General features: G+C 37.7%; 1 protein-coding gene across 2 annotated transcripts in view; it reads left to right on the forward strand.

Moving 5' to 3' along the window:
• Positions 1-20126, forward strand: part of CHST15 (carbohydrate sulfotransferase 15) — a 75377-nt gene extending 55251 nt beyond the window's left edge. For both annotated transcript variants that reach the window (XM_032225763.1, XM_032225762.1), the window contains exons 3-8: positions 436-775; positions 8331-8477; positions 12933-13089; positions 16271-16427; positions 17090-17237; positions 19450-20126. In XM_032225763.1, the coding sequence (XP_032081654.1) occupies positions 436-775; positions 8331-8477; positions 12933-13089; positions 16271-16427; positions 17090-17237; positions 19450-19640 (1140 nt within the window). In that variant the 3' untranslated portion in view covers positions 19641-20126. The remainder of the gene's footprint in view (positions 1-435; positions 776-8330; positions 8478-12932; positions 13090-16270; positions 16428-17089; positions 17238-19449) is intronic.
• The last annotated feature ends 4263 nt before the right edge of the window (positions 20127-24389 follow it).

Below are 24389 nucleotides of genomic sequence, written 5' to 3' on the forward strand. Positions count from 1 at the left end.
AAAGAAATTCTGGAAGTTGAAGTACAAAACATCTGTGTAACACCAGTTTGGGAAGACTTGTATGATACAATTGCTATCGTGCAAAATTAATATATTTTGTCTCTGGATATTCCTTCTGCCAAGACTTTTTAACTTACACAGATGAACAAAATTCAATTGTGACAAGTATTAAAAATGATAAAAAACTAGTTTTTATATGGAAGAATGCATAGTTGCCCAATTCATGCTAGATAATTGTATTAATCCTTCCTGATTTTAAAAGATTGTTGAAATATATTCTTCTTTATATCCATCACTCTGTGTCACCTTGGTTCTGTGTTTCTGTACTATAGGACAGTTAAACATCAAACTAGGAGAATATGCAAACAATTGAACTATCATAACAAGAAATATAGCCATAATACTTCAACAAAGCTTATATTGTTTCTGTTGCAGATGTTCTCAGTAATTCCCAACAAATTTCTCACAAACAGCAAGAATCCTTGCTGGTATGAAGAATACAAAGGAAACAATACTATAAACCCTTATGCCACAAACTCCTACGCCTTGTATTCCAAACGTTTTCGTACAATATTTGACTATCTTCGAAAGGTATTTTGGAATCATTTATATCAATATGATGACAAATATTACCGGCTGCGCTGTCTTCCTCATTTTTATATCATTGGCCAACCGAAATGTGGAACAACAGATCTTTATGATAGGCTCAGACTACACCCTGAAGTGAAATTTTCAGCAATTAAGGAGCCTCACTGGTGGACCAGAAAACGTTTTGGTGAGTAAACATGGTGATCTGCAGTTTGGAGTTTTATTAACTTAAACGAATGCCTAACAATCCTTAGGAAGCTGTATTCGGTAATTTTATTTATTTATCTATTTAATTAATTAATTAATTAATTAATTAATTAACTTGTATGCCGCCCACTCTCGGAAGACTCAGGGCGGCTTAAAAATAGAAGGGAAAGGGGGATATAAAAAATAAAAACAACAGTTAAAAAATTCAACAACAATCATAACATAAGATGGGGCTGGATAATTCAACAGCCCCAGGCCTGCTAGAACAGCCAGGTCTTGGTTGCTTTGCAGAAGGCCGGAAGGGTAGTGAGGGTCCGGATCTCAACGGGAAGATCGTTCCATAAGGCCGGAGCAGCAACAGAGAAGGCCCTCCCCCGGGGGGTCGCCAGCCAACATTGGCCAGCAGATGGAATCCGGAGGAAGCCTAGTCTGTGCGATCTAATGGGTCTCTGGGAAATAACTGGCAGGAGGCAGTCTCTCAGGTAGCCATGTCCGATGCCATGTAGGGCTTTAAAAGTAACGACTAGCACCTTGAAGCGTGTCCGGAGACCAATGGGCAGCCAGTGCAGCTCGCAGAGGATAGGTGTGACGTGGGTGTACCTAGGTGCACCCACAATCACTCACACGGCTGCATTCTGAAGTTTCCCAACTAGTAAATGATGCAGGAAAAATAATCAAGAGATCTGACTTCATGTTCTGAAATCTGTTTCAAGTTGCCTTAAAATCCTACCAGCGGGCATTTTCATTGATATGTGTATGGCACCAACAATATCATTACCTTGAATTATTTGCCCAGGGCACAATGTGTTGATGTAAGCAAAAGTCTTTGTCTTAGTTTAATAAAGCTTGGAATTATTTCTGCAAGTTGTGGGGAGAATAGCTTAATAAAACATCTTAAAATAACATTTAAAACAGAACTTTCAGCTCTTATTTGCCATAATCTAGCTAAAAGAGGTTAAAATGGATAGCATTTAATGTTTATTTGATGGTCATTATTTCAGACATTTATTTCAGTTTAGGGTAAGGTTGACAACAAAATGTGCTTCTTGTTATTCTTTCAGACAATACCCTTTTACTAACTTCTGTTGAATATGCCTTGTACTCCAGAGTTTTAATTATACTTCCATCTTAACAGTCCTCTAAGGAGCTCTCACTCAGATTCTCTTTTATTTTATACACACAACAATGCTATAGGGTAGATTAAGATGCAGGCTAATGACTGCTCCAAGTTCACCAAATAAGCTTCATGGCTGAGTAGGGATTTTATCTCAGGTCTTGTCAATTGACTTCCAGCAGAAGTGAATAAACAGCACTTTTAAGCTCTCTAGCTATTGAAATAAATGATTTGGCAGTAGCACTGAACAATGAGATGGCCAGGTTTTCTAATGGCCTAATTATTCAAAGTAGTAAAAACATAAATGGGATTAATGTTCCTCTGAGGAATCTTTCCAGATAGGAGAAAATAGGCAATGCAGTGGCAAAATGTGATTCAAAGCAAGTAAGACAGAGTCAGATTCAGATTCAGATTTAGTTTATTTGTATGCCGCCCTTCTCCGAGAGGGACTCAGGGCGGCGAACAACTCAAAGGGGGAAAAGGGAACATAAAGCACAATACACGTAATTAAAATAAACAAGAATCACACAACCATACAAGTCGAGAGGGGAGGGGAACTCATCAACCCCAGGCCGGCCGGCACAGCCAGGTTTTGACGGCTTTCCGGAATGCCTGGAGAGAGGTGAGGGTCCGAATCTCCGTGGGGAGTTCATTCCAAAGGGCCGGAGCTGCTACAGAGAAGGCCCTCCCCCGGGTAGTAGCCAGGTGGCATTGGCTGGTGGACATCTTAAGTTTGCATAACCACTACTCTAGCACAAGGTCCGCCTTGGAAATATTGTGTGCAGTTGCAATCCGCGTATTTCTAAAAAGGGATATCACAAAAGAGCAATTAAAATAATTATAGCATTGAGGTGATCCCTAAAGAAAAGGCTTTTAAATTTTAAAAGGAAGAGTGAGAGGGACATGATAGGAGTAGATAAAAATGTTGCATGGTATGGAGAAAATAAATAACTTCCTCTAATAGTATTAGATTTCTAAAGTAAGAATCTGGAAATTTAGGAAACAGCAATATCTTTGCCTAAAGGAAGTGATGTAGTTATCATGCCTGACTGGAGAAAAGGACATTTGAGAAGCCAATAGATCACTTCTTTTAATCTTTTGTTAATGTTGTATAAGCACAACAGAGGAATTTACATTGTGGGTGCTTTTCTACTGCTGCCTGGATTGGTGGTTTATGCTGTGATCTGTGGCTTGCATTCTTAAAATGATTAGTTGCTGCCCAGCTGCAGAATTATGTTGCCAGAACAATATAAACAGATAGATTGGTCATAAAGTAGATGCTTTTTCTGGAGATGTGGGGTGTTTTGGAATGAGAACAATCATGTGAGCACTTTCCTTCAACAGCTTTTTCTTTTTAACCTTTATACCTTGGAAGAACCTTGGAAGTAATTTTCAAGCCTAAGGAAATCCCTATATAAAACCTGCAAAAAATAAGAAAACTTCATGATACAATTAATTTCTGACTTACATTATCCACATTTCTGCCATATTTACAGCAACAGCAAACTTGCAGGCTGGCAGCTGAATCATGTCTCATAAAAATTCCATCAGTCACAATTTCTTATGAGCCCTAGCAGGCTTTCAGGGAACCCCAGTTGAGAATAGCTGATCTCAGTGGTTTAGCTGTAGAGTATTGATTCATGAAATCTGGCTCTTCCCAAACTCAGCAACTAACACTTGGTGTTAGTTATCATCTGACGATGAGCTGTTTCAGAGACACAATTACAAGATGATTTTATATCTTCTTGTTTGAATGCAAATTTGGCAGAGTGCATACACTGAAAGCAATTAGAATTCTTGTATGTAGAATAAAGTTTATGACTCACAAAAATATTTTGAAATAGTCATAGATAATTGGATGTGTCCCAATTCCCAGATTCAACTCAAATTCGGAATTACAGTTCATGTGCCGTCGAGTTGGTGTTGATTTTTAATAACTACATACACCATTGATGACAAACCTTTATGGCATAGAGTTCCAAGGTGGCGCAGTGGTTAGGGTGCAGTACTGCAGGCCACTTCAGCTGACTGTTATCTGCAGTTCAGCGGTTCTAATCTCACCGGCTCAAGGTTGACTCAGCCTTCCATCCTTCCGAGGTGGGTGAAATGAGGACCCAGACTGTGGGGGCGATATGCTGACTCTGTAAACCGCTTAGAGAGGGCTGAAAGCCCTATGAAGCGGTATATAAGTCTAACTGCTATTGCTATTGCTATTCCAAAAAGGGAGCGTGCGCATGCTCGTCAGGTTGCAACCTGGAAGAGGAGCTGCCCAGGGGCCACGTGCACCGGCGAGCTAGTCTTCCGGTTATTGCTGTGCATGCTCATGTGATGATCAAGCTGCCCGGCATGCATGCTCACGCCGGAAAATGGAAGACCAGCCACTTTGGGCACACATGCCATAGGTTTACCATCACAGAAATAGACTTTCTTCAGGATGGTCTCTTCCCAACCTGCTCTTCAGATCTTTGACAGATTATCATTTTAAAGTCCAAACACTTTATGGCTGTCCTTTTCTTTTTGCTTTCACCTTTTTTTTACTGTTATAGACTTTTAAGGAACTGGATATTTGCATAATGTGACCAAGTATGATAATTTCAGCCTGGTTATTTATACCTCCGTGAGAACTTTGCATTGACTTAATTGTCTCTTTTATATGTTAAAATTATCTTTTCCCCCCCTTCTTGCCATCCACATTCCCACAGCAATTTAACTTAAATTTGATTATATCTTTTTTTTTAAACAAGAAAGATAACAACTAATAGAAACTGTTTCAGTAATTAAAGATGCTGAGTTGTCAGCTAGAAAGCTGACAGCCTGAGTTCAAGATCCAAGTGCTGTGTGACAGGGGGAGTCCTTTTACCTGCCCCAGCCACCCAGCAGTTCGAAAGCAGGCACATGTGAGTAGATAAATAGGTACCACTATGATGGGAAGGAAATCGCCTTTTGTGCACATCGGCTGGCCACATAACCATAGAAATGTCTTTGGACAACACTGGATTCTTGGTTAAGAAACAGAGATAAGCATTGCCCTTTAAAGTTGGACATGACTGGACATGGGAAACATTTACCTTTAAGTTTTTATCTTAGAATATAAGAGTAGCATAGTAACTTGGTGTATATTTTTTTATAATATCAGGTAAAAAAATGCAGAACCTTTATTTGCCTCTCTATATATTGGCATACGGGAATTATCAGATGTTCTTTATAATCATGTTAAAAGATTAGATTGCATTAATTTCTTATGTGGATTTGAAAAATTTCCAAATTTCTGTATCTAGATATGCAACTTTGTAGATGCTGCAAAATAATTATCTAGAATTTGCCTATTGGTGGCATATGGGAAGAAGTAAACACATTCCACAACACACACTGACTTTTTATTACTTATTCCTATTATTTTGCTATAAGACTCATGGTAATGCATAACTGACTTTATTCGCTATAGACAAAGAGATGGCACTTATAGACTAAAAATTAAATTATCTGGGTTATCTGAGTCTAACAATTGGCAATAGAATTCAGAGGCACTGATGACATCATTTGGTAATCAGTATCCCTAATTATTTCTTTTACTACTATTGATTTGGACTTCTACAAGGTTAATTCATCTAAATAGTCAGGGGAGAGGCCAAAACTGCAAAACTCCAGCTGTGCAGGTGCGGTGCGCAACGGGATATCTAACAGCAGCATGCAGAGGTGGATTGGTTCAGGTTCGGCCTTAATTGGGAGAACCAGTAGTGGTGGTGGTGGGAGGCTCCACCCTCCCGGACACTTCTGTGGATGTGCAGAAGCATCGCACGCGCACATGCACAATAGCAATAGCAGTTAGACTTATGTACCGCTTCATAGGGCTTTCAGCCCTCTCTAAGCGGTTTACAGAGTGAGCATATTGCCCCCAACAACAATCCGGGTCCTCATTTTACCCACCTCGGAAGGATGGAAGGCTGAGTCAACCCTGAGCCGGTGAGATTTGAACAGCCGAACTGCAGAACTGCAGTCAGCTGAAGTAGCCTGCAGTGCTGCATTTAACCACTGCGCCACCTCGGCTCTCTCAGCATACAAACATACTAGTGGTAAAAATAATAGAAACCTGCCACTGCAGCAGAGGCACCAGCCAGTAGGATCAAACATGATTCTGAGATTAGACTCTTTGTCCAGATTTGAGCTTCAATACTTGGGACCATTAGCTTCAAGCCTCAATGCTGCAATCATCATTTGTGCAAACATAAGTTGTGTCTGAAGCCATTGTGACTTCAAACTGTTGTTAATTTTGAACTGTTGTTAATTTTATTGAGGGCTATCGTATTACAGTCTGTAATCTACAGAGCTATTCAGATTAGATTTCCAGGCACCTAGAATTTAAGATGTCTGTATAGTATGGCACCTGGACATGATTAAAGCCTGACCACTTCAGATAAATAATCCACTTTTAGCCAAAATTCACTGGAATCCCTGGACATTCTAAAATATTTGTCTTGGATCCATTCCCTTGCTTTTTCCTCAGAAGTCTTTCATTTCTTTGTTTTCTATTTATAATTCTGTAGTGATTGATTTTATAGTGACTCATCTGGACCTCCACAGCTAGGAATTACTTCTTGTTGTTGTTCATGACTTTCTTACATATCTTGTCTAATAAAACTATTGTTCTGAGAAAAGACATTTTTATACTAATATAATACAGTATTTTGTCAAAAATCTTTTTTGTAATGTGCCTTGGGCTTAATGGTTTGCTTTTGTAATATAATCTCCACTCTAATCCTATTAATAAGAAATATTTTGATAAAATCTCAGTAAAATTATAACATAGTGGTAGGATTCTAATTAAATATATAACTAAATTATTAACCCATAAAACTTTTCCTGTGAATTAAGTTCTCAAAAACATGAAATTTACAACTTTTGTGCTATGTGCATTTTAGAAATGAATAATGTAAATTTGATGTACTGTATTTTTTGGAGTATAAGACGCACTCCACCCCCCTCCCTAAAAGAGGGTGAAAATTTGGGTGCCTCTTATAGACTGAATGTAGCCAAAAATTTGAGGCACAGAGGACACAATGGTCTGTGGAAATCCCTGCAGCCTGAAACAGCTGACTGGAGGTATTCAGGGAGGCCGATCCACCCGCCAATCAGCTGTTCATGCTGAATCAGGCTGCAATAATGTGCTGAAGCTGACCTGCTTTGCTATTTACTGCAAGGACATGTCAGAGTTTGCAGCTGCAATCACATCCAGCAAGCACACACAAGTAAGTGATTCAGCAGGATACAATAACTTCTCTTTATATAAAATATAACACATTAAGTAAATATAAAATACCAAAAGCACGTTTCCCGACAAGGTAGTTCAGCAGAGAAGTTTCACTTTCAGTTTTAGTTTCAGATATCAGCACAGCATGCAGCTTTAGTACAGAACAAGCCATGCCCTGGCTCCTTTCTGGCTCCTTCCTTGTTGCTCACACAGCGAATACTGTTTGTTTCCAAACAGACCTCAACTCTCTCACACACTTACAGGACGCTAGCCAGATGAATACCGTGGATACTGGTAGGCAGAGGCAGAATTTTTTTTTTCTTATTTTCCTCTCCAAAAACTAAGGTGTTCTTATACTCTGGTGCATCTTATAGTCTAAAAAATACATTATATTATTCATTGAAAATGTTTATCCTGTTCAATAGCCTGTAGTGTCTTATTGTTACCCTCAGGGTAACATGTCACATTAAAAATATGAGATACCAAAAATGGGTGGGAAAGGAGGAGAGGACAACAAGCAAATCCAGATGCCAATTTTTAAAATTATTTGGAAACAGTCCCCACTGTTCTACACAGAAATTAGGATTGTATTTTAATGCAGTCTTTCTATTAATCTAAAGTAATTGCATTCTTTGAACAATGTTTAATAGTTTAATAGAATTTGTATGCCGCCCACTCCCATAGGGACTCTGGGCGGCTCACAAGCAAGATAAAAAAAGTTTAAAAAATTTAAGAAAATATACAATTATTAAAATAATACACTATCCATTCAGTCTAAGTGGGGCTGGATATAATCAACAGCCCCAGGCCTGCTGGAAGAGCCAGGTCTTGATCGCTTTCCGGAAGGCCGAGAAAGTAGTAAGGGTCCAGATCCCTATGGGTAGATCATTCCACAGGGCTGGTGCAGCTACAGAGAAGGCCCTCCCTCGGGGGGCCGCCAGCCGGCATTGTCCGGTCGACGGCACCCGAAGGAGGCCCCACCTGTGCGATCTTATTGGTCGTTGGGAGGTGAATGGCAGGAGGCGGTCTCTCAGGTAGCCAGGTCCTATACCATGTAGGGCTTTAAAAGTAACGAATAGCACCTTGAAACAATGTCTTTTCTTGTTCCAAAATGTCTGTATTATATAATTGCTGATTTTCTAAAAATTACTTCTGTGTGCCTTTTATTTTTAGGGATAATTCGTTTGAGAGATGGATTTCATGATCGCTATCCTGTGAATGACTACCTAGATCTCTTTGATTTGGCTGCCCATCAGATTCAAAATGTGCTGCAGAGAGATTCTGAGAACAGCCACGAAAAGAGGAGCAACATTATTATTGGTACAGAAACTGTCGCTTAGGATGGCTTTTCTCAATCTGGTGTCATCTAGATGTTTTAGAATCTCACATTTGAGGAATTTAACTTTGAAAAAGGCTTATTTATAGAAATGGTATTCCTGGTTCTGGTATTGCTATGATTTACAGTTTCTGGTGTTAAAATGGGAAGTCAGACTTTTAAAATATATTTTAGCAATTTATATCTGAAATACATACTAGATAACAAAATATGATGCATTTTATTTCAACAAGTTCTGTTAGCCGAGAAAGGAATAAAGTTTTCTTTTACAACCAAGAAGTAGTTTTAAACACCAGTGAAAAGATAAAATATTTCCTCTATTACAAATCTCTAAATTCTTTACTGATACTGATTCAATATTTCCAACATTTCTTTTAAATAATTATTGATAAACATACAGCATATATATACAGCATATATATATATATACAGCATATATATATATACAGCATATATATATATATATATATACAGCATATACATATATATATACAGCATATATATATACAGCATATATATACAGCATATATATATATATATATATATATATATATATATATATATATATATATATATATATATATATATATAGCATATGTATGTATGTATGTATGTATGTATGTATGTATGTATGTATGTATGTATGTATGTAGTATTTGTGCTGATAAATAAATAAAGGGAGACTAGTATAGATCTATTTCAAGCTATTTAGCTCTCATCAGCTGAAATAGATCTATACTACTCTCCCTTTATTTATTTATCAGCACAAGGACAACACAAATTTAACAAAGACAACAGTAAAATATTGGGCTTTCTGTCTGGATGGTCTCTTGTGACGAGCCGATGGACAGAGAATAGAAGCAGTTAGCTTCCTCCCATAATTGGGGCATACCAGGGGTTGTGACTTTATATATATATATATATAGTTATTATTATTATTTTTTACAACACCCGGTATGCCCAAATATGGGAGGAAGTTCACTACTTCCATTCTCTGTCCTTCGGCTCGTCACAAGAGACCATCCAGGCAGAAACCCAATATTTCTACTGTTGCCTTTTTGTTACATACATACATACATACATACATACATACATACATACATACATACATACATATTCTGACACACACATACCCCCGTCGCTGTCCAGGAACGAAAGCCAAACGTTACTTAGTCCAGACTCTTGTTGGCTGCAAGCCCAAAATAAACAAAGAGATAAGCACTTTGGCAGCAACTCCTATGAACCTAGGCAACAAATGCAAAAATAATCTGGCAGCAATCCAACTTGCCAAGTTGATTTCTCTTAATCGTGAACGTTGACTTCTGCAGAAAGGCGTGGCACAAGCAGTCTCTTTTATAATCAGGAGAGAATCTTAATGAGCATCAGCTGAGCGTAATCACCTCCTGTAATTACGCAGTTGTTCTTGACGCCGAGTAGCCCTTCGACGGCGTGCATCCCAGAACAACTCACAGGTATTTTCTGGATCACTCATTCTTGTCTCCTCCCCACTGATCCAGGGCTCAGGCGCCACCTGGTGGCCAACCAGTCTCTCTGCGCCCTGCTCGGAGTCGGAACTCTGTCCAGGGTCCTCCACCTCTTCAAGTGCCAACTCATAAGACCCCTCGCTGTCGGAGTCTGGTGGCAGCTCCAACGGCTCCTGCCGGGCCATAACATACATACATACATACATACATACATACATACATACATACATACATACACACACGTGCACACACACACACACACAGAGACTACATTTCACTGAGTTTTGTCATTGCAAGGACAATCAAGGCAGCAATCGTAACATAATTAGCATTCCCTTTCAATTGACCATTCTCACTAATTATGTTACGATTGCTGCCTTGATTGTCCTTGCAATGATAAAACACGGTGAAATGTAGTCTATTTAAAAATATTCAAACAACATCATAAGATAGCTATCAATAAACATGATAATAAAAAGCATGTATAATTAGAAGTAGTTTGCATAAGGTTTCATGTTTGTGTGTCTTCACTTCCCAGTAGATTCTACATGGGCTTTTTTCAGTCTATGCCTTATTCTAATATTCCGGCACAGAATGCTAAGGAAATTGTCTCCTGATTATCTTAATTGAGTCACCTAAATCTATATAAAAGGATTTACCTCTGTTTCAGCATTGTTGTTTTGAGACTGGCTCTAATTAGTTGCAACTGTGGAGTCAGCATGACAAAAAACGAAGTTTAAGCAGGCTCTATGTACAAATAGCAAGTAGCAATTAGAACTCTTTCTAATTTGGAAATTAGAAATGCTTTATAATTTTTGTTACAGTTATAAGATTAAATACATATAGATATAGATCTTTGCATGAATTATAGCATTTGTTCAGGACAACAATTGTTTAATTGACACTCTGAAATGGAAAAATGCCTTAAGATACCCTAATGCAAAGCAGCATTTAACATGATCTAATACAGGTTTCCCAATCTTGACAACTTTGAGACACATGGACTTCATCTTTAGCTATGTTGGCTGGGAAATTCTGGGAATTGAAAACCACATATTACCAAGGTTGGGAAACCCTGATCTAATATGTCTTGACTTCCTCACAAAAGCTGTTAAACCTAGCTTCACTGATCTGGAATCTTGCTTTTATAAACAAATGTTAAATGCTCTTTCTAGGGTTTGTATCTCAAGGTCAAGGACAGGCGAAACCATCTGTATTAGTACTAGAGATATCGCTTACATGAATATAGATTCGTATTAATTATGAACATTATTATGAAACAGTTGGATCTCTGCTGCAGCTTTATAGAAATGAGCTTTTCTAAAAATTGTTGACTTCAGCTCTTCATCAACATGCATACTATATTAAACTTTTTATTAACTTGTTAAAGGTAATTTATTTCATAATATATCCATAGGATATGAAAATCAGAAGGTCACTTAGGGAACAATGTTATTAAACTTTATATAATTAAAGCTGTAAACATGCTATTGCTATTGTATTGTATTCCTCTTACTTTAACAGTCAGTGTAACTTTCCATTCAAAAATACCTCTGAATCAAATGATTACTGAGTTATAATTATACTGCCAGATAAAATGATGGCTATTGCCTCAGTGACAAAGCTCTAAGCATTCTAGACAGGATTTGTTAATTTAAAATCATTATAGTAATGAATTCATCAGAATGTTTATAATGGATTTTATATGGACAGCCTAGAACTATTCTGTAATAAAAGGGAAAAGTTTAATCATATGTTATGTACTTTTAGCTTCTATGAAAAATTTGTATCATTTTTTTACTGTGCAATTGTGACTTGATAGATCAGTGCAACAGCAATTAATTTATCTTATGTTGAATATGAATTCCTTTTCATCAATATTAATTCAAATTCATAATGGATCAGATTCTAAAACTTGTAGGAAATGTACTTCTGAATGCCATTGCCAAGTTAATAAGTTTTGAAGAGCTGATTGCCAAATATAAATTATGACAAAATATACAATAGAAATCTACATCTCAGCAATTAAGGCAATTAAAGGGACACAATAAATGAATACATATGTGCTACATTTCATAGCGGATGTGCTATATTATAGTAGTGCAAATTCAATAAAAAAGATTGGACATGAACAATAGATTGGTAAATTTTATTTCATTCATTCATGCAGCCTTAGTTAGCAAAACTCCTCATCAATATGTCTGAGAAACTGACATGTTCCAGAATAATATTTTTTGGATTGTGTATGTACTAAGAATTTGAGCAGGTAGCAAGTAAAGTTCATTGGAATTTACAGGAGTCATATAAGTAATACATATCAATAATTATACTATTGTTTTTCAGGATGAGCAGTGTTACAGAACGTAGAAAATAATAAACAGTAATCCACAGAAATTAAAAACTTGAGAGAAGGGAATGAAAACTACTAAATCTAGTTTACAAATATACTTTTTGAAACCTTTCTGCATTTGCAAATCATCCTTTTTCTGCATCCACACATCACTTTATACATTGAGTTTCATTATTTATTTGTATAAATGTTCTTTAAAGTGTAGACATATTTGAAATATATCCAAACATTGGGACTTATAAAATATAAATTTGACAATATCAAAAGAAAGTAGACTTAATATTTCAGAATGTTTTCTACATTAAAAGGAAATGGAATATATGGCTCATTCACATCTATATACATCATAGATACCAAAGTCTTTATGTTATCTTGTGTATACTTTTAAATATATTTCTGCTTATAGCTTTCATACATTTTTTTGCTGAACTGTTGCTTTCTACATGTTGAATTTTAGTACCAGTTAAGTCTATGCAGTTTCTGTGATAGAAATCGATATACAACAAACACATGGATAATGACAGATTTGGGAAGTATGATTTATAGCAAATTCTACTTTGTCTCTAAAATTAAGGGTAACCATCTATAGATTTTGTCATTTCTAGGAGAGGCGAGTGCTTCAACAATGTGGGACAACAATGCTTGGATTTTCTTTTATGACAACAGTACAGAGGGGGAACCTCCTTTCTTAATACCAGATTTTATTCATGCCTTCCAACCAAATGCAAAGCTTATTGTTATGCTTAGAGATCCTGTTGAAAGGTGAGCATCCAATATTGCAAATGTTTTCTATTTTTACATATCATTGTAATTAATGTTGATAATTATTTAAGATTAGAGAGTTTCAATTTAGCATAGTCATAGAGATGCAATTTTTGAATAAATGTCACATCTCCTGATTTGGTAAGAGAAATATTATGATTTAAGTGTTCTCGCATATTCTCTGTGTATGAGAGAGTGAATATCTATGTTTGTTTGTGTGTGGTGATGGGTAATTATTCTAGCAGGCCTATGCATTATTTGTCTTGATATATTGATTTATTTACAGAGATTGTGCTTTATCATTAGCATTTTGACCTTCACTGTATATGTGAAGTTTTCCATCCCATCTAATATTACACAATATTCATGCTTTGTACATATAAACATATATGGCAACAGCTGCAATGATATTTTGCCCATTTGTGTGCATTACATGTGCAATACATGTAAAAATTGTGGTCGAATTTCATGCGGTATTTGTAGCAGCCACCTGACATTTTCAAACTCTTCTCTAAAAACATCCCTGCACTTGAACAAAGAATTAGCTATTGCTTTGCACTAATATTACTTGTGTTAGGCATCTGTATTACTTTTTCTAGATCTGTTTTTAAACTTGGAAGTGGCATATTTGATATAAATTCTTCATTTACCATCATTCTGGCTACAAGCTGTCTTTCCAGTTGTAAATCATAATGTGTAAACTTCCAGGTATTCTAAATTGTCATATGAATAATTAATCAACTTGTTCAACTCCTGTATGGCTTACCTCTCTGCTACAACATATGGAAAAAAATACTATTAGATATAACTAGTAGTTCAGAATATTAAACTTCATTTAATGAAAGCTGTCACAAATAAAATTCCAACATGCAATGATTGCATTTTTAAAGTTTACAGTCATTGCTTTAAAATTAATTATTTTAAATAATAACACTTATGCAAATGTTATTTTAATGATTCCTGGATAGAAAAATATAGTCTTCCCATATATCTCTTAGTGGAATAGTTTGCAACCAACATTTTGTATACGAAAAGGAAATGTTATGCCAATCTAATAGAGGATGTTCACATGAGTCATTCTTACCCGTACTAATTGATATAAGTTCTTAAAGCAGCATCTGATCTAGGACAACTGAATGAATGAAAACTAATTTGAAAATAAAGTGAAAAAATTGGAATTTGTGCAATTTCAGGCGTAATTAGATTATTCACTTCCTCACACCATCTTATTACCCTATGGGCCCAGGGATACAGTATGTGTAAAACAGTGGTGGGTTTCAAAAATTGTTCGAACCTACTCTGTGGGTGTGGCCTTCTTTGTGGGAGTGGCCTGCCACCCATGTGACCAGATGTGAGTGGCTTGCCACCCATGTGACCGGATATGAAGATGCCGATGACACTTGTCAGAACCACCTTAAATTACCTCACACAACAGTGGCATGCAGAAGAATATGATGTAAACTTGTTTTTTAAAAGGCATCTTTGGTTTGCGTTAAAACAACTTCAACACACGCAATGTTCTGATTGCACCACAAACGCAGTAGCCATCCTTACCTTTCACAGAGGCACTGAGTTTTATAAATATGAGCGTATGATAGTGTAGAATAATCATATCCAAGGACCAGTGGTGGGTTTCAGTGGTGGAACCTCTTCTGTAGGTGTGGCCTGCTTTCCGGGTCCACTGGTGGAACCTCTTCTAACCAGTTCGGTAGATTTGACGAACCGGTTCTACTGAATAGGTGCGAACTGGTAGGAACCCACCTCTAGTGTGAAAATTAAAGTAGTCAAAGATAGTGTGCTGTTAAATGGGTTTGCTCTAGATTTTAATCTCTCTTTTAAAATGGGCAGATTCTATAATTGGAGTTACTTCAACCTATGGCAGTTTCAGACTAAAAGTACTTTCATCTGGTTTAGGTTTCTAGTTTGCCTGTTTATATGGCAAAATAACTCCTTTATGGGCACTTTCATTATTATATAGGTCAGGGGCAGTGGTGGGTTTCAAAAATTGTTTGAACCTACTCTGTGGGTGTGGCCTCCTTTGTGGGAGTGGCTTGCCACCCATGTGACCGGATGGGAGTGGCTTGCCGCCCATGTGACCGGATATGAAGATGCCGACGACACTTGTCAGAACCACCTTAAATTACCTCACACACAGCACTGGCATGCATTAGAATATGATGTAAATTTGTTTTTTTTAAAGGCATCTTTGGTTTGCGTTAAAACAACTTCAACACACGCAATGTTCTGATTGCACCACAAATGCAGTAGTCATCCTTACCTTTCACAGAGGCACTGAGTTTTATAAATATGAGCATGATAGTGTAGAATAATCATATCCAAGGACCAGTGGTGGGTTTCAAAAATTTTTGCAACCTCTTCTGTAGGTGTGGCCTGCTTTCCGGGTCCACTGGTGGAACCTCTTCTAACCGGTTCGGTAGATTTGATGAACCGGTTCTACCGAATAGGTGCGAACTGGTAGGAACCCACCTCTGGTCAGGGGTCCCCAGCCCCTTGGCTGCGGTCTACCACCAGGGCGTGTCTTGTTTGGAATTGGGCCACTCAAGTGGGTGGCTGGAGCATGTGCAACTCAACTTGCATAAGTAGCAGGCTACCAGGCACTCGCGCAGGTGTGCACCGCCTGCTGCTTATGCAATTTGAGCTGTATCTCCCTCCACCCCACAACCAGGCTGCCAAGCTGTAAAGGTTGGGGACCATGAATGTAGATCTTTAGAAAAGAATGATAGGATAAAAGATTAAGTAGAACAACTGAAATTATTACACAGCAGCAATACAATGATTAACGTGACTATTTTATTCATCTGCCATAAAAAAGTGGAGTAGGAATATATTTGGAATGACTATTATGGTAATAAGGATTTGATTTGATGTTTGGAAAATAAATTCCACTATTGATGGGAGAATTGCAGTAGCTTGACAGTTTGTGTTAGTTTTGTCTAGAATGAGGATTACTTGATACTTTCAAACAGCAAGTAAATCAGAAAGAAGCTCTTTCCTTAACATATCTGAGCCAAACAAAGTTCTGCGAAAAACAAAATTTATGATATAAATAATATCATTTGTTTTATTCCTGGACACTAGTTGTTGATTTATCATTTCTATTAACTAGATGGCATGGTTTATAATTGCAGTTCAATTGTTTATGTATTTTTTCTATTAATAGATTATATTCTGATTATCTCTACTTTGCAAGTGCTAATAAATCTGTAGAAGACTTCCATGAAAAAGTGGCTGACTCATTACAACTCTTTGAGAATTGCTTGACAGATTTCTCTTTGAGAGCCTGTGTGTACAACAACACTCTTAATAATGCCATGCCAGTATGTATATTTCATTTCAGATTTTATATACTGTTCTAAAGCCAAGTATTACCAGTTTCAGAATATATAAGAACCAAGTACTTTATAAAACCCAGTAACTGAAATTGCATATGATTATTCTTAAATAAAAATAATTGCACAGCTAGGCTAGAGATCTTTTCTCCAACATCTGGTTGTTGAGAATAGTTTCTAAGGATACACATTTTGCAAGAATGAAATGTTGATTTAATTTGAGTGCTATACATTTCTTTTCCTGTTTTAAGTCCCCTCAAGAAGTTGGACATAAAAAAATGACACTAATTAGAGTAAGAGGGAAGATTCTTGGGAGCTCATATAAGATAGAAATAAATTCATCTGTTCTATGTCAGTTTGTGCTGTTAATAATTTGAATCTTGTTTTTGTATAGCTCAATTAATTAAACATTTTTTTGGAAAATTATATAACATGAATTCATGTCTTTTCTGTTGTTTATTCCCATTCTCCAACCTGACCCTTTTCCACACCCACCTGCCAGTTTATTCTCTGCTAATCACTTCCCAATCAACCATTTCATTTCCCCTTGCATCTCCCACTCAGAATCTTCCTACTATGTGAATATAATTGTATCTGGAATAACTTACTACAGCTCTTTCCCTCCCTCTCTCTCTCCCCCTCTCTCTCAGGTAAGACTTCAGGTTGGTCTGTATGCTGTTTTCCTCCTTGACTGGCTGGCGGTTTTCAATAAAGATCAAATATTAGTGCTCCGATTGGAGGATCATGCATCCAATGTAAAATTAACTATGCACCTAGTGTTCCAGTTTCTTGATTTAGGTATGGATTTTAATTAAGCATATCCATGATTGATTTATTGTGATTGTCTTGTATTTTCTAAGGCTTCCTTTCCTCTGTGCTATCTGTCTTCAGCACAGCTGTAGATAGAGTTAGCACCAAATACATTCATTTTGGGAAGGTATTGGAAACTGTCCTATTTCTACAGCTCAAAGCTTTAAATGTAATATTTTAATTAGTTCGTTTGCTATCTACTACTCTATTCAATTCATGCATTCTGATTGTTATTTTGAACTGAGCAGCGTTATCAGCTTTACTTTAATTTAGTCTTTAAATTTCCTTGAATTTTATATGTACACTAATTTTTATTTCAATATAAACCACTTCCAATAACTTTCATATGTATGTTCTTTGAAAGAAGAATTTGTAGGTAGATTTAAGAAAACTTTCATATGTATGTTCTTTGAAAGAAGAATTTGTAGGTAGATTTAAGAAAACTACATGTAAAATAGCAGCAATGTCTAAATAGAAAGGGACTTCTGTGAATCAACCCTTTGTCAATGGGAGCAATATGAGTTTTTCTCCATAGTGAGGGGAGGAGTATCCAGGATGGGTTAACTTCGTACTCATTGATTGGACTGAGTCCGATAAGCCCTTTAGGCCACGCCCTAGTCACCAGGTAATACCCAGTTATTGACTCAGTCCCCAACTGGACGGCTGTGTCATCCTGATTTCCTTGAAAAATTGCAAAGAAAGAAAGACTGATTTAAAGTGCAACTTGCTATTCCTCAGAGGCATGAGTACCTTGGCAGCCAGCAAAACCCCTGGCAGGGGTAGCGCCTATCACCATTAGCCTACAAAGGCGGCGGACAGATTTGGCCACTAGGATAAATCCTGTGGCCACTCAGGGCTTTAACACCTGGGAGAAGGAAAAAGCATCACGAAGCGCTGGCACGCCGCTCCTTTAAACAGCAGCGTAGGGTATTGCAGGTGGTGCATAGAGTGGGAGAGACATCTCACCAGGCATAGGGTTGAGCATAGACCTACATTGATATATACAATAGGTGTGAACGTTTGGGCTTTGGTACGTCCCATCCTGGATACTCCCCCCCTCACTATGGAGAAAGGGCATTGGTACTCACATGATAAGCCTATTCTCATAGTGGGGGAGGAGTATCCAGCCCGTCCCTGAGTTGTAATGTATTGGAAACATTATGTTTTGGTTGTATATCTAGAGCAGGGGTAGTCAACCTTTTATACCTACTGCCCACTTTTGTATCTCTGTTAGAAGTAAAATTTTCTAACCGCCCACCGGTTCCACAGTAATGGTGATTTATAAAGTAGGGAAGTAACTTTACTTCATAAAATTTATAAAGCAGAGTTACAGCAAACCCCTACCGCCCACCATGAAAGCTGGAATGCCCACTAGTGGGCGGTAGGGACCAGGTTGACTACCACTGATCTAGAGTGTTAAAGAAATACATGAGCAAATAAAGGTTTGAAACTACATCAATGTCTAAGAGTGGATGACACATCGAGTCTGATAGAGTTCGTCGTCGAAACTGGGTATTACCTGGTGATTAGGGCGTGGTCTAAAGAGCTTATCGGACTCAGTCCAATCAATGAGGATGAAGTTAATCCATCCTGGATACTCCTCCCCCACTATGAGAATAGGCATATCGGTTCCACCACAAAACCGCGGTCGACTAAAGCGCGCTCGACGAAACCGCGTACCCGACGTCATCACAGCGCGATGAAAAAAGCACGCTGTGAGCGGTACAGCTAAAATTAACGTGTAAACCTAAACCTAACCCCCCCAAACCTAACCCTAAACCTAAACCTAACCCTAAACCTAAACCTAACCCTTAACCTAACCCTAAACCTAACGCTAAACCTAACGCTAACCCTTAACCTAACCCTAACCCTAACGCTTAATGTAACCCTAAACCTAACCCTAACCCTAAACCTAACCCTTACCTTTACGTGAATCGGCTTGCTTTAAAAGCGCTTTTTAAAGCGCCCTTTTTTCTCAGCGGTCCTTGTTGTCGCGCTGCTGATGACGTCAGCGACGCGCTTTAATTGGGCGCGCTTTAGTGGACCGCGGTTTTGTCGTGCCACGGGCATATCAGGTAAGTACCAACGCCCTTTCTCATAAAAATTCACTTACCTATTTATTGAATATTGTATAACTTGGAAAATGCTTAAGAACATAAATAAGCAAAATTAGACATGATTATATATATTTTTATCGTAGGTGCTCTAAGCGAAAAACAAGAAGCTCTAATTACTAAAAGTCCGGCATCAAACACTAGAAGACCTGAAGATCGGAATCTAGGTCCTATGTTGCCTGTCACAAAAGAAATTCTGTGCGATTTCTATCAGCCTTTTAACAAAAAACTTGCCGAAGTTCTTTCTGATGAAGCTTTTTTATGGAAAAAGTCCTGATTCGACCATTTGAGAGCCAACAACTGCAGTGCTTGGAGAGAGAAATATATATTTTAGAAAACTCTTGTTTTTCAAATGTAAATAATTGCCATTGTGAAGTTAGTAAAATCTGCATTTTCATGTTTCTCTCACTTGCTATTATACAATATTCTTTTCCACACTGGAGCCCTTCAAGTGTGTTAGGGCTATAATCCCCAGAACTTAAGTCAGGGTGGAACTCAGTATTAAGGAATGCTGGAATATGAACTGGATTTCCAAAGACAAATATAATGATTTTTGCAATTTTTTTTCTCAACAAAAGAAGAGCGCACAGATAAGTTTGGTTGAAGCAATCTTAAGTCCTCTGGTTTTAAAATAACTATTATATTACAGAAATGAGCACTAGATACCTAAAACGCACATTCGTTCACACTTTTAAGTATACCTTGCAATATTTGGAACCTGCTTAAGACGGCTTTTTAACCATTAAAAGTTAATTAATTTTAACCTAGTGGTTTGATTTTTCTTTGACACACTATATTTACTTTAAATGAGGATGACTCCAAAATTCCCAAATTCCCAAAGAATATTAGACAACAATAAATACAGTAACAATTAAATTTCCTTCATTACGATGTTCCCATGGTATCTAGGACAACTGTCTCATTCATAGGTAAAATTGTATTTATTGTATTTGTATTTATTTGTCTTGTGTGCCGCCCACTCCCGAAGGACTCCGGGCGGCTCACAATAGACAAGGGAAGGGGGAAGACTAGACAAAGACAACACTTTAAAAATAAAACCGCAACATTCACAATTTCCGCGGGGCTGGATGTTTCACATCCCCCCCCCCCCGGCCTGCTGGAGCAGCCAGGACTTGGTGGCTTTGCGGAAAGCTGGGAGGGTCGTAAGGGTCCGGATCTCGACAGGGAGGTCATTCCAGAGGGCTGGAGCTGCAACAGAGAAGGCTCTCCCCCGGGGGGTCGCCAGCCAACATTGGCTGGCGGATGGAATCCGGAGGAGACCTAACCTGTGAGATCTGATCGGTCTATGGGAGGTAATCGGCAGGAGGCTGATTAAGAATACATTGTTTCCCCTCCAAGTAAATACAGTATTTCTCAGTAGGCAGATTGGACACCCACAATAAGCCTATGAAATTTACCAAAATTTAACTTGAAGTATAATGAAGCAACTTGTTTAATGGAATGTTTTATTCAACTGGACTCCAGGCATAATGATATTACTATTAGCAGCATTCCAGTAAATCATTTTCTGAAGAATATCCACTTTCAATAACTAAATCCAATAGGTTTGATGCGAGTTTATACAAAATCAATACATTAAAGCCATCAAATGTTCCAGATTAATTTACAGTAAAATTGAATAAAAATATGTGAGTGTTTGTGTGTGGGAAGTGATAAAATGATGTCTTCCCGTTGCTTTACTTAAGTGTTATTTCAGTCTATTCAACATGGTATAAGAGCCAAGGTGGCGCAGTGGTTAAATGCAGCACTGCAGGCTACTTCAGCTGACTGCAGTTCTGCAGTTCGGCTGTTCAAATCTCACCGGCTCAAGGTTGACTCAGCCTTCCATCCTTCCGAGGTGGGTAAAATGAGGACCCGGATTGTTGTTGGGGGCAATATGCTGACTCTGTAAACCGCTTAGAGAGGGCTGAAAGCCCTATGAAGTGGTATATAAGTCTAACTGCTATTGCTATTGCTATGGTATAAAAATCCAAAGCCTACGGAAAAGAGTGGGGGTTTACTTCGAAAAGTCTTCAATTTTGTCTCTGAGGAAATAGCTGAAATAATTAAAAATGCAAACAGAATTAAATGTAGCAAGCCAAATTTTACCTGATTAAGAAATATTGACTAAATTACTTTTGTGTTCGGGCCAAGAAGAGCTTTGCCTGATTGACTTTTGATCAGTTTCATTAGCTGAAAACCTGTTTTCCGTGCAAGAGCAAAGCACAATAATAGTAATGAAAATAGAGAAAGAAGGAAAAAAATAACTTGAGTCTGGCAATTTAGAAAGGTAGCTCTTCAGTATGTCTTTATATTGATATTAGGGTATCATCTACCATTAGATAGAATGTGGAAGAGGCCCACAATATATATATTTTTAATGTTGTGAAGAATCACACTATTTTTAATGTCTTTTATTACCTTTTCTTACTCCAGTAGAATATAAATAGAAGAAAAGATATTAGGCCTGTGTCCATCATTTTATCCAATAGCAGAGTTATTCTCTAAAACCTGAACAGAATGGAACCAAAGTTGATGTGACAGGAAAAACTTTATCAGAAAAAGCAGGATTGTAAATGGAGTCACAGCTGGCTTGGGATCCAAGACAACACTGTTTGTATGCCAGTTATTTATTTATTCAGTTTATACAAAGCATCTAGTATATTTTACTATACCTTGATCTTCACACAACTACTAAAGCAAAGGAGAATAGTACAAAAATTATCTTCTTCAAGGTGTATTTTACTCAGATAAACATGATTTTCTTTCCTTCTGGTATCCTTTGTTCTACTCCCCTATTTCTGACCCTTTTTAGTTATCTTTTCCACTTTCAAGTCCAGTAGTTGAAATATATTTGTAACAATATAGACAGCTTGTGGTGAATCTCATGGGAGCTGATTAGAACATTTTCTGCTATAAACAACTAATTCTGTGATGCAAAGAGTTCCTTGTTTGATTCAGGACAGAGAAATCAGCTGAAAGCAGCTGATCTGGGCCTTGCTGTACAGTTAAAATGTGACATGAAAATCTTGACAGATTGCCCAGTTTGAGAAAATGTAAGAGGGGAAAAACAAATATCTGAAAAAGAGCATAGACCTAAAGGACAATGTGGACCATAAAATTACTAGAATAGAGAGGGAACAATACTTCCTTTTGTATCGGTCTCACCCATGGTAAGTTCATTTCAATTTTTTTTCCAATTGCCATTTTTTCCCAGCCTGTTAGATCATATCCTTGGTATTTGTAGTCTGTTTTTGTAGGTCTTGGAAGGTCTGCTGACGATTACACTTTTTCCTGTGCGCTGCTCGGAGAGTCCAAGCATGGGTTAAATACAGCCAATCTGCTCAGGACTGAATTGAAACTTTAACCAGGGCCTATCTCCGCTGTCCTTTGCAGCCCCTTTGGAATTTTTTGGATATTTTTTATGGACTTTTGTTGGTCAACTTCTCAACGTGCAACAGTTCCACACCTTCATTGAAAACAACTGGAGACTGATCAGCACCAGAGGCGTGGTTAAAGTTTCAATTCAGTCCTGGGCAGATTGTCTGTATTTAACCCATGCTTGGACTCTCCTCTCAGCACACATAAAACAACATACCTTCAGGTAAGCCAACGGTCAATTTGATTTATAGTTAGGCTCTGTGTTTTCATTTTAACTTGAACTTTGATTTGAAGAAGACTCTGTGCTCTTCTACTAATTGCTACAAATACCCTGATCAAGGCTGCAGTTCTAGGGGAAAATATCTTACTGCCATTTCAGTGAACAGATTATAAAGAAAAGGTAGACTCACGCTGATGAGCTAGAGACCTGTTATGACTCAGCAGAAGTTTGCTGTGAGTTGAGTTGGGATGCAGGAATAACAATGCAGCTGGGGCTCGTTAGTGTCGTCTTTTGGAGATAAAAGGACTGATGGTGCCACGCCCTGGTTGCAGAAGTCAACGTTCGTCGTTCGTTTATGGAGAATTCAGTTCTGATCCTATTTGAGTTTGTGAGACACTTGGATAAGTGATTTTGCTTCTTGAAAACTTGGTGCTGTAAGAGTTTTGTTTCTGCATTCTGCTGTGTAACCCTTGTTTGAAAGAGACTTTATCTATGTTTATTTTGGGCTCGCAGCCAGCATGAGCCGAGACTGATAAAGGCTTTCTTTTGGCAAGCTTTGTGTGACTTTAGTTTTGGAACAGGCTAAGTGGGGGCCAGTACAGAGACCTGTCATTAGAATCTCCTGAACATGGCATACCATAATAGTAGCATACACCCACTTCATTATTGTCTCTTTCTGTTCTACTGGTATTAGCTTTCTTGCTGTCTATTTGTTTTTCTGATGTAGCATGTAAGAGCAAACAGTATTTCTGTCTCTTATATAGGCTTTTATCCTTTTGTTTTGCTGATAAGAATTATCTATCCTCTACAATTTTAACTATATCAGGTAAAGAGCCGAGGTGGCGCAGTGGTTAGGGTGCAGTACTGCAGGCCACTTCAGCTGACTGTTATCTGCAGTTCGGCGGTTCTAATCTCACCGGCTCAAGGTTGACTCAGCCTTCCATCCTTCCGAGGTGGGTGAAATGAGGACCCAGACTGTGGGGGCGATATGCTGACTCTGTACACCACTTGGAGAGGGCTGAAAGCCCTATGAAGCGGTATATAAGTCTAATTGCTATTGCTATTTCCCTTTCAACTGTTTTTTTTTTACGTGCACTTGATTGCAAATGCACAGTTTGAAATTTACGTTTTCCTTTTGACTTTCATCTTTAACTGTTAATCGTCTGGTTGAATGAAGATTTATTCTAACCCCTTGCTGGATATTAATACAAATATTTTGCCCATTTTTACTGCTTTATTTTGGACTTGTGAATTGTGTTAGCTTTTGCCATATGGAAGTCATTGACGAAAAGACTGGGTAGTGAAAGTTATTTTATTTGATGTACATTTACATTCACTTTTTACTACAGAGATTTTGTATTCTATTAGCTTTAAAAGCTCTGGTCTTAGTTATTTTAACCTCTGATGGATATTTAGTAATAGCAG

This window comes from Thamnophis elegans, chromosome 10, assembly GCF_009769535.1.
Source record: "Thamnophis elegans isolate rThaEle1 chromosome 10, rThaEle1.pri, whole genome shotgun sequence".
In the NCBI taxonomy this organism is placed as follows: domain Eukaryota; kingdom Metazoa; phylum Chordata; class Lepidosauria; order Squamata; family Colubridae; genus Thamnophis; species Thamnophis elegans.